The sequence below is a fragment of the Sitophilus oryzae genome, unplaced genomic scaffold (assembly GCF_002938485.1).
Source record: "Sitophilus oryzae breed Bouriz unplaced genomic scaffold, Soryzae_2.0 scaffold_808_pilon_pilon, whole genome shotgun sequence".
NCBI lineage: Eukaryota > Metazoa > Arthropoda > Insecta > Coleoptera > Curculionidae > Sitophilus > Sitophilus oryzae.
Genome location: NW_022147426.1, coordinates 4,530,651 through 4,544,050, shown reverse-complemented (window position 1 = coordinate 4,544,050; position 13,400 = coordinate 4,530,651). Strand labels below are relative to the sequence as shown.

Genomic DNA, 13,400 nt, shown 5'->3' with positions numbered 1-13,400 from the left:
ACAAATGATTAATTCGACGCGAACGAAGTCGCTGGTACACGCTAGTATTTTATAAGAATATAAATTATGTATAGTTTTATTTACCTGCACATCCGATTATACTATGTAGTCTTTCTAAAAATACATATTATATTAGAAAATCGAAATTGTTTACAACTGTAAATATGTAAAACCGGTGCCAAAATGATCCGTCCACAAATAAATCTGTTTTTGTATACAAGGTAGGTAGGATTTATCTAAAAATATCCTTCGGGACAATTTTAATTTAGTCTCGAACGATTCTAAATCCATTAGGGTTTTGTAAAACCGCCACATTTGTCAGTGAAATTGGTTTTTACCGCTGCCATGCTTCATTGTATAACCGCCAGCGACACTGTCTTTTAATTACGGGGGATAAATCGCAAGGAGTGAACTAAATGTAACCAAGAAGTTTGTAAAATATCGTCCTATTATACGCGGACTTCCCCTATTTTAGATTTTGTAGTGTAATTTTGAAAATTTCGCAGAAAATTTTCTTATCAAATATCTTTGAGACATAAAAAACTGGTCTATATTACACTACCCACCCCTATTTTATAGTTTGAATTCTTTACGATGTTTTGTGGCATTATTTTGGAAAATATCGAACGAAAATTTTCTTAAAAACGTCTTATAAACATAAAAATCATAAAATGCCGGTCTGTATTACACCTGGTCTCCCCTATTTTATAAATTAGAATTTTATACGAGGTTTTATAGTAATTTATATTATAAAGATGAGTCTTTAATAAGTGCAAATATTTTCAGGGCTGGTAGATCTCGATAAAAAAAAAACATATTTTCTCTTTACCGTTTTTCAAACAGTTAATTTACTTTGAAAATTAAAAAAAAATATAATTTTTTGCTTAAATTTTGAGAACCACTGAATTTTTTCAGGGTTTTCTTTTTTGTACATTTAATCTACTACGTAATGTTGCCATGTTATTAAGATATTATGTTTTTTAACTAAAAATTAAAAAAAATCCAAATTTTCAATTTTTTATCGCGAAAAAAAATTCTTATACGTGTTTTTGGTGTCGAAATATAACACCCCTAAAAATATTTGCACTTATTTAAGTCTCACCCTGTATATTTTCTTCGTATGATTTTTTAAATATTTTTGGTAGACTATTTTAATTTAATTTAAATGTATTTTATAATTAACATTATTTTTTAGGGATGTACGAATTTATCGATAGGTAGTGTCGATTCATAACAAATCGATCCGGTAAAAATTCAATACTAGAAATATTGACATTTTTTATATAGAGACAAAATGTAAATAAAAAATATAATTATAAAAATATATACATAATTAAAAATATCTTCGAAAAAAGACGTCATAGTAGCCTGTAAAAAGATAATTATATTTTCCTACTGTCCTAAAAAAATTATCAAAAAATAAATTTTAAATGGAATATGTTAAAATTTTCTATTCAGTAAAATATATTTTTTGAAGATATTAATTTTTGGACATTTTTTATGTCAATTTATAATAAATGATGTATAGGGGTATACAAGCCCGACAAAAATTAACATCGATTGTCATTTCAATGGCTAACGTAACGCCGTTTTTTTTTCGACCGTATGAACTATAATAGGGGAAGTTGGAGTCTCAAAAACCAATGAGGAAAATTAATTTAAATCTAGACATCTTTGATTTCAACTAAAAATAAAATTTGTCGATTCTGTTTTTATAAAAAATTATTAAAAAATCGTACAAAAATAAAACCAATTGGAAAAATTTCAAAAGAATAAATATATCAAATTATATAAAACTGACATTTCGATTTGATTTTATTCAGTAAGTACTTTAACCACTAAAATTCAGTTCATGAAGTTTTTTTATTTCATTTTTTTACTTAAATATTATAGACCAATAAATAATAAAATACGGTTTGAGAAGTAGTAATGAACAAAACAGGAAGTCGTACAAGAGCTAAATCTAATTAAAACTCTGTAAGTTTTCTTTGACATATTATCCTTTCTCTAACGAGAATAATGATTTTCATTCAAAATGACACAACACATTCTTTCACCTTAACAAAACAGTTGAAGTCCTTCAAACCACACACACAAGAAAAAAATTATATATACACTTACCCGTTAGTAGTAAAGCTGAAAAAACTGCATAGCTGCGTCGGATATCACTTAAAATAGCGCACATTTTGAATATTTTTTTGGTAAAAAATTCACAAAAAAAACCGAATCACTTCAAGACTATTTTTTTCAGTTGCCTGAATGTTACGATCGACACGTGGGAGACTGTGTTTCGTGGCGAGCGACAACACCCCAAGCCTGACTAGAAGAGACTGAATGAAAATGACAGAAATCGCGATTCGCCGGTTACTACTACACGCAGTTTAGTTTGGGAAGCAAGGATATGCTTAGATCGCGTCCTCTGTTGCCAAGAATACCAGAAAAGTCACAGGTTTAGCTATTTTCATTAGATTTTTCTGTTAGAGAGTTAGTTAACTTTTAAAAGAACATGCTTCTGATATAGCTTAGGCTTAGAACTAAAACCATACGATCGAGAAAAAAAAACGGTGTCAAAGACGGCTGGGAATGACAATCGATGCTAAATTTGGCGAGGTCTACCTATAGACGTCATTTACTTGGCAGTTTTCTTTATTTTTTAATGGCGCTTACTGCCAGTTGGCCTTAAGAAGTTTGTAATTTATTTTTATATTGAATAAAAATGGAACAATGGACAATTCGGAAGTGTTCTAACCTTTTTTAATTTTTCTATAACTAGTGTTAATCTTTGACAGGTTTTATGTCAATTTTTAGTAAATAACATCTAGAGATTGACCTGATTGACCAAAATTATCATCGATTGTCATTGCCAGCCGTCTTTGACGCCGTTTTTTTCTTATTATGCGGTATTTTAATCATGGAAAGTTGTACTGTTTTTTTAAGAATAATGACGAGTGTTTAAAATAGAAAACAAAATAAAAGAAGAAAATAAAATATCAAATCACACATTCTTATATGTAAACTTTCAAACAAACGAAATAATAAAATAATTGCAAATGCTCAGACCGGTTAAGTATGATGAAAATATACTGTATTAATTATAATAAAATATGATCGAAAAAAAGTGGCGTTAGCGATTGATATGAAATGATCGCTGTAATTTTATATTTATAATTATATGGGGAATGTTATTGATCGTCATTTCCAAGCCATCTGGGCGCCGTTTTTTTTTTGATCATACGGTAGTGTTTTTACTATTTACAGTATTTCCTGATTTATCCTTCTGATAAAAAAAAATCATATTTATGTGTAAACTCAGAAAAAGCTCAGCCAATCCCCAAAATAACTGTTATTTTCATAGCTGTTATTTTTGTAACTGTTATTTTCATAACGGTTATTTTTTACTAAAAAAGTGACAACTGTTATTTCTAAACAACAGTTCAAAAATAACAGATTTTACATATACTCGTACAGTATTTCAAAATTACAAATACAGTAAAATTTAGTAATTTTAATATCCTTATGCCTTTACATTAATAAATATATTCTGTATCATAAAAAGAGAATCAATTTCTATGTATACAGGAAGCATGGGCTTAACAAAGAAACTTCATTTAACCCTCTATTATGAGGCCCTGTGTCTATTGACAACGCAAGGACTTTGATATCCTATTAAGGCTTTCACAATGTAGAGTCGTCAAAAACTTTCAATGGCGTCTTTCGGAAAGCCCCTCAACTCGAGCCATTTAATATATTAAAATGTGTATCTAAAAGGGTTCTGACATAATAGCCGCTTTGTGTTGAAATTGTCGAGTTACAAATGTAAAAAATGTTTAGTACAGGACCAAGTAATGCGTAATTTATTAAAGATAAACATTTTTATTAACAAGTTGCTTTTTTTTAACAATATTTATGTAACAAGTTGCGAAATGAATGTGTTTTAACACGGGACGCAAAATTGTCAATTGGACAATGCGTCAAACCAATGTCAAACACTCTTTTCGCAACGAATTTCATACAAGATGCTATCAGTATTATTGATTTTTCAACATTTTTTGAAATGTTCTGGTAATCGGTTTCTAACGCATTGTTTATGCATTGTTTAATGATAAAGTTCTGTCAGGTTCAAACGTCGCCGTATTTCCTACAAAGTTTTGTGAAAAAATGAGTCTTTGGATATTCAGCAAGCTGCTGAAACTGCGCTATCCACGTTAGTGGATAGTTAGTGGTAGTTATACGAGACCACCTACAACAACTTTGAAACCTGGGACAAAGAAAAACATGTTGAGAATTTCACAGAAAAGGTATTGCTAGCCTATTTCCTGAATTTATCCACTACCTTAAAGCCGTCAGTGGTGAGGGAGGCTACACCATAACTGGAAATGGTTGAATAAGCTGAAAATAATGATGATGATGATGTAAAGTGCATTTTAATGCGTATCCGGGCCCCTGAGAAATTCTGCAAGATCTGACAACGTGGCCGATATTTTTAATCGTACCGATATCGCCGAAAAACCTACATTTCCTTGGAACACCTCTCTATCGCTTACCTGGCGGTACTCGATTGTGTTTTTAAAGTCACGCCACCGAAATATCGTGGTGGCAACACCAATGGCGGGTACGATCGTACGACTCCGATTCACCAGCAGTTTTGGTCACCAGTGTTCCGGTACTTTCTGATGACGTCACACGAATTGGCGTAGGCCTGCTAACAAATCGAGATCATTGTTTTGGTTACTCATTTTTATTTAGCTGGTTGTATTTGTCATAGATAGATCACAGATATGAAAATATCATTGATTCAGTGAAGCAGTTGTATGCGCTACTAAAATATGATTGTTAAGATAATAATCAGTCTTTTTGGGCTGATAAACTTGGTGAAAGATATTTTTCCGAAGCTGTGTATAAACAAAACAGAACAGAGAACCAAGATACCAGCTAAAAATTTAAAAATACGATAATTTTTGTGTTATTCTAGACAAAATAAATAATTTTGCTTCATTTAATAGTTAATACCCTGAAAATATAGATTGATGCCTTTTTTAATTTGTTTTGCGTCATTATGTAATTAAGATTTTTAATTCGACATGGGTACCACTTATTGACCTATTATTGTTCGAGTGTCAATTTTGTTACAACGCGAAATAATGTTTTACGCCAGACAGGGTCTTATAATATGACGTATGTTTAATCTATAAATATACGAAAAATAAATAATAACAAAGACCACAAACAGCAAGATTTTTATTTAATTTTACTTATTTTTGTAATTCAAAAAATCATACCCTGTATTTTTCTCAGTTTTTGACATTTTATTTAGTTGTCTAGATGTGTTGTTAACTTGTTGTTTACTTAAAAATCTTAAAATACTTTTTTTAAGCTATACTTTCGAATGTATCTTGAAGTGAGATACTGAAATAATGTCTTTTACTTTTTTAAAGGGGATTATATATTTAATTTTGAGGTTTTTGCCAGTATAAATCTTGAAACAAAAAAAAAATGTCAAATAACAAAAATTCTATTTTGGCGTGAACAATATTTATTTATTGAAAACGGAATTTATGAGTAGCTTAATGGCAAGTCATTCGTGTATATCAATCATTTTGTAGTATGAATTGTGCGTTTTTTTTGTCGAACGGGGAATTAAAATAAACGATCTACAATAGAACAATTTGCATCGTATGGATCGTACCACTTTTCGTAATACCCTAACTACGTAACTTGACTAGTTGGCGACCAAAAAAAACTAATTTTAAAGTAATTAGTAGTTATTTCCACAATGTTTGTGTAATTTTTTATATTATATACTGGGCGAATGACAATCGTTGGGAAAGTTTTTGGAATAGTACTTGAACAGTCTATGTAGAAAAAAAGAACTTTCAAAAAAAGGTTGATATTCAAGATAATTTCTATTCACAGATTATAAAATCAATTAAAAATAACCCAGATATTTTACTTTGAGAATTAATATAATATAAAATAATTGTAAAAATACGGGGTGTCCCAAATATAAGTGCAGATATTTTAAGGGGTTGCAGATCTGGTCAAAACAAACGTCTTTTCTCTGATTAGAATTAATACTCGCAATATATTTTTTGTGTAGAAATATAAAATAACAGTAAATACAAATAATATGTTGAATATGGATAATGTAAGAGGTGGCAACACTGCAAGGTTTAGATAGCGCCGTAGAGAAATCTCATGTGAATAAACAAGTGGCACTAAAAAGTTTTTTTAAAATTCCCGCAGAACTTATAAACACAGAAATATGCTGAATGTGGGAAACGTAGGAAATGGCAACATTGAAAAGCTTTGTTACTAATGGATACGCCTATAATATTTCAGGAGAATGAACCTGTGGCACTAAAATGTTTTTTTTAATTATCTGATAAAAATGTTATTTTTGCAAAAAAAAACTTTACTTGATATCTATGTTTAAATAGAGAAGACCGTTCTGTACAACCGTTTTATTAAGTAGTTTCAAAATGTATTATAAAAATATTAATTAATAGTAAAGTCTTATAAAAAATAAGAGTTAATAGTGTTTTTTTTTTCGTATTCAGTTCATAATAATTATGTCTGTATGTGTTTTTTTAAGTAGGTACATCCTGTACTTAATAGTAGGTACTTAATATATTTGAGTTTTTATAGGCATTATAAAAAAATGTATACTTATTATGTTAATGAGTATTGTCTGTATGTCAATATTATTCTTTAAAGATCCCCAGTTATATAAATTTTAATCGCTAATAGCGTACATGTCGTTCGAGGCATATTGTTTGCCGATTTTTTTAATTCTCTTTGCCTTTGTTTTAAAAACTATAATGTATCCATAATAGTCAAAATTCTTTTGATAATAACTCGGTAAGACATTTTGTCTGTACGATATATCTACGTCAGCATTGTCTACGATTTTTTATATTTGTTTTACATCACTTCACGTAGTTGTGTTAAAATAAATGATTTTATGAAAAATTTCCTTTCCCTACTCGGTATATTATTATAAACTATTGTTATATTATGCCCGCTATATAGAAAAGTTATAGATGATAAAGGAAATATATCATCCAAATTCAATCTGTTATTCGAGCTGTTTATGCAATTTCTGGCCACACATAGATCCGAATTGAAACGAAAACAAGATAGATCGGGCGATATAGTTCTAATTTATGTGTGTAAATCTGTGCTGTCACGTAGAATCGCCATTTTCTGTTAATTTTCAATGGCCGGTGTTCGGAGAATCGTTTATTTTCCAGCCCTGTTTGATTCGCAGTCCATTTAAATTAAGCCTTCTAATTGCCCGAGCTTATCTATCTATCGTCTGTTCGCTTTGTCACCTGTCAAACGTCGATAATTATTTACCGCCATTTATTACTGAGGTTATGTTATTGGGAATCGAGTGAGATCATGGAAGAAGAGTGGGAGATTTCATGTTGTCAGTTTTTTGGATGCTTTCAAATTCTGTTGTGTCGTTTAATTAAGTGTATTTTAACCGGTAGTAAAGTCGCCAGATTTTAGGAAATTTTAGAAAAACTTTTTAGTGCCGCAGGTTTATTTTTCTGAAATTTCTTCAGTAATTTTAAGTTTCTGCACAAGAAATTACGAAAATTAATTTTAATTATATAGTCTGTAAAACGAATAACTTTGAATTTGACAGTTGCCGCGAGCTTTTCTAGTGTTAATTTTATTAGGTTAGCAACTTGCGGCCATGCTGACGCAATGCCGTCTCTAATAGAACAGCCTCGGAGCGAGATTTATGACGTCACGCTAGTTAGATACTACGGATTAATAAATATGTTGTAGAATACATGGAAAACATAATATTCCTCGTATTTTTGGTTTGTATTTTAAAAATGATTTGGTTTACATGAAATATACATAATATACAGTTAATAAATACAATATTTATATACCTATTTATAGTAATAAATACTTTGGCAGATAAACTATGAACCATACAAATGCAGCAAATGTTTTACAATATGGCTGAAATCGTACTCCATAGTCAATGTAGATAGTTTTTGTGTTAATAATAATAATTTAAAAAAATATGTGGTCATCTTTTGACAAGTTTATATTAGTTTATTAATTGCAGTAAACATTATAAAAAAAAACAACGCTTTATTGTACAAAAAGTCAAAACAGCTTCATCGACAAAGCAAAACAAAAAAGCACAAAAACAAATATACAAATAATACAAAAAATGTCATACAATACAAATCAATTAAAAAAAAAAATTACGTCATAAAATTACAAATAAAACATATATGGACATTGCAGAACACAGGCGTAATATACAGTTAATAAATACATATTTATATAATATATAAATAAATTTTGTGAATGCAAATAATAATACATCATTATTATTACAGTTGAGGGTTGGAACACTATTAGTACTAATATGAACACTATTAGTAGATATTGAATGTTTTTTGTTAAATTAGATCGATTTTCAAACCCCAAAATTTAAAATATATTTTACATTTTATCCATTATCTTATGTACCACGTATTCATTATTTGTATATTGTAAAACATTTGCTGCATTTGTATGGTTCATAGTTTTATTTGCCAAAGTATTTATTACTATAAATAGGTATATATTATATTGTATTTATTAACTGTATATTATGTATATTTCATGTAAACTATATCATTTTTAAAATACAAACCGAGGAATAATTATGTTTTCCATGTATTCTACAACATATTTATTAAACTGTAGTATCTAACTAGCGTTACGTCATAAATCTCGCTCCGCGGCATTGGTCTAATATATAGAAATGTCAAAAGCTGATGACATTTTACTTTTGTCAATTATGACATTTCGTGTTGATTTTTGCAAGAAGAGGAAGAACTGAACTGTCACTTGTTATATTATTTTCCTTTTCTATTTCACGAAAGTAAAAAGAGTTACCTATCTGATTCGTTCAGGCACTCAATTTAAAGAATATCAGTAACTTTTTTGACAGAGGGATTTTATATTTGGCATGTTGGTAAAAAATAACGGTCAAAATTCAAAGTTATTCATTTTATAGACTATATGAGAGACATCATTAATAATTCTACACAGTATGTCCCCGGATTGTCGCCGAATTATCTTAGAGGAAAATATTTTTTATTATTGACATTTTGAGAAAAATGCATTTTTCATAACAATTTTAGCTTTTAGCTACTAAAATGGCTAATCCCGTTTATATTTTTCCAAATTTTACATACCGTTTTAAAGAAAATTAAAAAAAAATGAAATTATTTGATTGATTTTTTTTTTCTATAAATGTCCTAAAAATCAAGACGCGTTTGTATGGTAATACAATTTTGATTAAAGTCATATTTTTTGCTGTTGTTGAAGTATGACTATGTCCGATAACTTGTTAAAAATTTCATTGTTAAAAACAGGGGCGCATCTAGACATACACTTTTGGGGGGGCTCAAGTCTTTTGGGGGGGCTTAGGCCACTGTAAGATACTATTGATGTGAGGTTGAAACTTGAAACCAATTTTATACGAAACGTACTGGTCATCTGGAGGGGGGCTAAGCCCCCCCTGGCCCCCGCCTAGTTGCGCCTCTGGTTATAAAACTCGGTTATTTATTAGTTATTATGAGACACCCCGTATAAAATATCAATAATTTAAAAAGTCATTATTTTTAAAACATCAGTACATTTTTTTCGTTTTTTTTTATTCTGTAAAACGTATATCAAGATAATCCAGACATGATAAAAATAGCAATACAAAGCAAAACGTTATTGGTTAATAATTGGTCCACAATTAAAACAAAATATCATTTTTTGTACTGGTTCGTTATTACTATTTATTTAACCTGCTAATTTTTATTTTAATTTGAATTTCTTTATATCTAAATTTTCCACCGATTTTTTCGTGATTTCGTTAATTTGCTTTGCCCGCCCTCGCTAATTAAATAATGTGCAGTTGGAGAACATTTATTTATTCAAATTTCCGAATTAACCATGCTGTTTATATTTTGTTAATTTTAATTATATTTGTTTACGTCGAATATGTATAGAGTTACGCTATTGATTTTGCCCACTGAGCGTATATATTTTCTACTAGTTTTTTTGGAGGGTTGTTTTTAATTAAAACCAATTATTATTATTTTGTTTCTTTAATTATTAGTCGTATATGTTTATTATTTATTAGTATGATATTTTATTGTGTTTGTGTTACTTTATTAGTATACAGGATGTTTCAAAAAACATGTGCCATCTTTCGTGGGGAGGTTCCTCACGTAAAAATAAGATTAATTTTTCATATTAACATAGGTCTGATTTCGCTTTGTTTCGTAACTACAGGGTGTTAAAATCTTAATATTTTTTTGAGTTATTATAATTTTCTTCCAACCTAACCTAAAAACACAAGGAAAAAATCTAAAAACTATACATTTGTAATTAAATCATAAAAAATTTAGTTTTTGTACTTTGTACGGAACCCTGGGCGGGCGAATCCGACTCCCACTTGTCAGTTTTTTATGAAAAAAAAAAACATGTATAGTGAGTTAAAAAGGGATTACATTACGTATCATAGTGTACACATAATATTCAACTTTCGTTCACTGATAAAATCACTATTACAAAGGGAGAATATTGGAGTTTGCTTTTTACGAAAAATGGGTAAAAAAGCTTTTTACAGAAAGTTCCGCTTTCATTTCATGTAGAGAAATAAAAACGCATTTTTATTTTATCAATATTGGTTTTGTTCAGTTCAGGCATGCAATCGGATTGGCTTTTACAATATTTTAGTCTATTCTCTTTAAAAAAAAACTAACTTTTGCAAGGTTATGGGACGACAATATTTATTACATAATTTATTAGTTATACAGGGTGAGTGTTAAATAAGTGCAAATATTTTCAGGGCTGGTTGATCTCGATAAAAGAAACATATTTTCTCTTCACCGCATTTTTCAAATAATTCTAAAATAATCAAGATATGATTTTTTGCTAAAATTTTGAGAACCACTGGATCTTTTCTGGATTTTCTTTCTTATAAATTTAATATACTACCTATGTTGCCATATTATCAACAAATTATATTTTTTAATTAAAAACTTTTCAATTTTTTTTTCGCCCTTATTTCAGAGACACCCTTTATACATCTACTATAATTTTCAAATTATTTAATATGATCGAGTTAGTTGACTTTCTCTTGGTGTTGAATAATATCTTATAAAAATAAAAATAATTTGTTTACCAATGAGAGTTCAATCTTGGCAACTTTTTTAAAATGTTCTTTTATTATCTTTTTAGCTAATAAGATCGGGACAAGTCGATCCTGTTGTCTTCCCGGAAGAATTTAAGGAATTTCCATAAAAAAAAGGCTCCAAGAGTGCCTGGAAAACAACAAGAAAAATCTGTATAAACTCCGGACAATATATTGAGGTAGGTTTCTCTCCAAATGGAAGGGGAAAACGACAGTTTTGTCTGGGACAGTTTTTCCCTTTCACTTGTTTTCACCCTTTGTATCACTTTTGTCCCTTAAATCCGTCCCTTTGTTCGTTATTCTTAAGGGGATAATCATAGATATTATAAAAAATAGATAACTAATACATGGGTAGTCTACTCATATGAAAAAGTTTCATATAGAAGGATATTTAGGTTAAACGATATGGAGAATTGTAGCTAAATGATAAGATTTACGTATAGACTACAACTTAAAATTATTTTTATAACATACAGAGTGTCCCAAACATCCCAAATCTACCAATAAACTTATCTGCTAAAAACTAAAGTTTTCTTGAATCGTTGTAGGTATTTTAATTTTAAGTACCTAGTTCTGACTGTTGTTTACAAATAAAATAACTTTTTATTTTCTAGATTTTCTTCCAATGGCGAAAAATCCTGAATTCTCTTCAAGGAATAAACCCACCACAGAGGTATAGATATTATACAGCGCGAGTCTTAAATAAGTGCAAATATTTTCGGGTCTGGTAGATCTCGATAAAAAAAACATATTTTCTCTTTACCGTTTTTCAAATAAGCCCAAAATAACCGAGTTATTCAAGTTTTAAAAATGAAAAAATATATATGTTTATTTTTAAAAAAGTTTGAGAGCCACCGGATTTTTTTGTATTCGCCCAATATCAGAGATTAAGAAATTATACCGTTTGAAAATTTGTGGTGAACAAGCAGTTCCAAAAAGTTTTCTAAAACATACAGGAAAATTTAAAAGAATATATCGAAATATATCACTCCTCAAAATATTTTCACTTGTTTAAGATTCAACCCTGTATAACAATTTTAATGATTTATTTTTCCAGGCGTATTAAGTTTTTTTTATTTATTAGAAAAATATTACTAGTCTGTATAGGGTGTCTAAAAACTATGTCTAAACAATAATTTTGATTTTTTTCTATTACTTTTAATATCTATTGTATAAACCCTTAGGAATTTCGGCGTGCTGCTTCCTCTCCAGACAAGGATTGATTATCGACACTACATTTTCTTAATGAGAGTCTAAACCTTGTTTTAGCCGGGAATTATACCACGTTCTGTTTCTTGCAGGAGACACTGGCTAGTTTTTCTATTTTGTTCTAGTGTGAAAAGTAGTGGGAATATAAAATTTGTATTTTCATATATTTTTTTTCAAATAAAGAAAAAGTCGAAATCGGAAAAAGTCGTTTTTTTCAAATATTTTCGAAAGTAATCGATTTTTTTTAAATTTCGAAACATGATGTCATGGCACAACTTTTCTCTAATTTAATCACCTTTGTATCTCTTCTGGAAAGAAAAATGTCATACCTCCAACTCCCAATGGATGACATACCAAGAATGAATACGACTTCACTCTAGTATTGAGCAAATAAAAAGAATTGGAAGAGAGAAACGTTTGCTCAGCAAAAAAACTAATAAAAAGACTATACCATAACGTGGTATTATCGAGATGCTTCCAAAATCAAAGCAGGAGGAATAAGCAACGCTTATCAGGAAGATTCCTATTTGGATATCTTTGAGCATAAGCCCTTGAGGCCAAAAAGCAATTTTCCTCACAAAATAAAATCACTAGTAACATATCCATTCGTTTCGCCAGCAGATACTGCTTTATTTTTCTTGATAAAATAATGAATGCTTACTTACTAAACTATTGTGGGTAAATTTAAGTAAACTGTTGTTAGTCTAAATAATAGCTTTTTTCGTTTTCCTGTTATTACCGATTCTGAACCGTCCTAGAACTGTGATGCGTATGCGCAGAAGGAAATATGAAGACATTATTTTATTAGCGCATGCGCTGCAGAGTTCTAGGACGGTTCAGAATCGGTAATAACAGGAAAACGAAAAAAGCTAATAATGTTCATAAACTAATGTCGATTTTGAACATAGTTACTGTCACTGGAAAATTGGCATGGCGACACCACTGATACCAGCCATATTGATTGTCATTTTAAAATCTG

General features: G+C 29.6%; 1 protein-coding gene and 1 long non-coding RNA gene across 3 annotated transcripts in view; one reads left to right on the top strand and one right to left on the bottom strand.

The window, feature by feature from the left end:
- Positions 1-2,374, bottom strand: part of LOC115888764 — an 81,960-nt gene extending 79,586 nt beyond the window's left edge. The window contains exon 1 of the mRNA XM_030908606.1: positions 2,122-2,374. Coding sequence (XP_030764466.1) covers positions 2,122-2,185 — 64 coding nt within the window. The 5' untranslated portion in view covers positions 2,186-2,374. The remainder of the gene's footprint in view (positions 1-2,121) is intronic.
- Positions 1-12,556, top strand: part of LOC115888770 — a 93,506-nt gene extending 80,950 nt beyond the window's left edge. Inside the window, exons 1-4 of one of the 2 annotated variants that reach the window (XR_004051305.1) lie at positions 2,336-2,449; positions 11,260-11,391; positions 11,827-11,885; positions 12,397-12,556. This is a non-coding gene — a long non-coding RNA (uncharacterized LOC115888770). Of the gene's footprint in view, positions 1-2,335; positions 2,450-11,259; positions 11,392-11,826; positions 11,886-12,396 lie in introns of those variants that run through there. The other variant, XR_004051306.1, reaches the window with a different exon arrangement.
- The last annotated feature ends 844 nt before the right edge of the window (positions 12,557-13,400 follow it).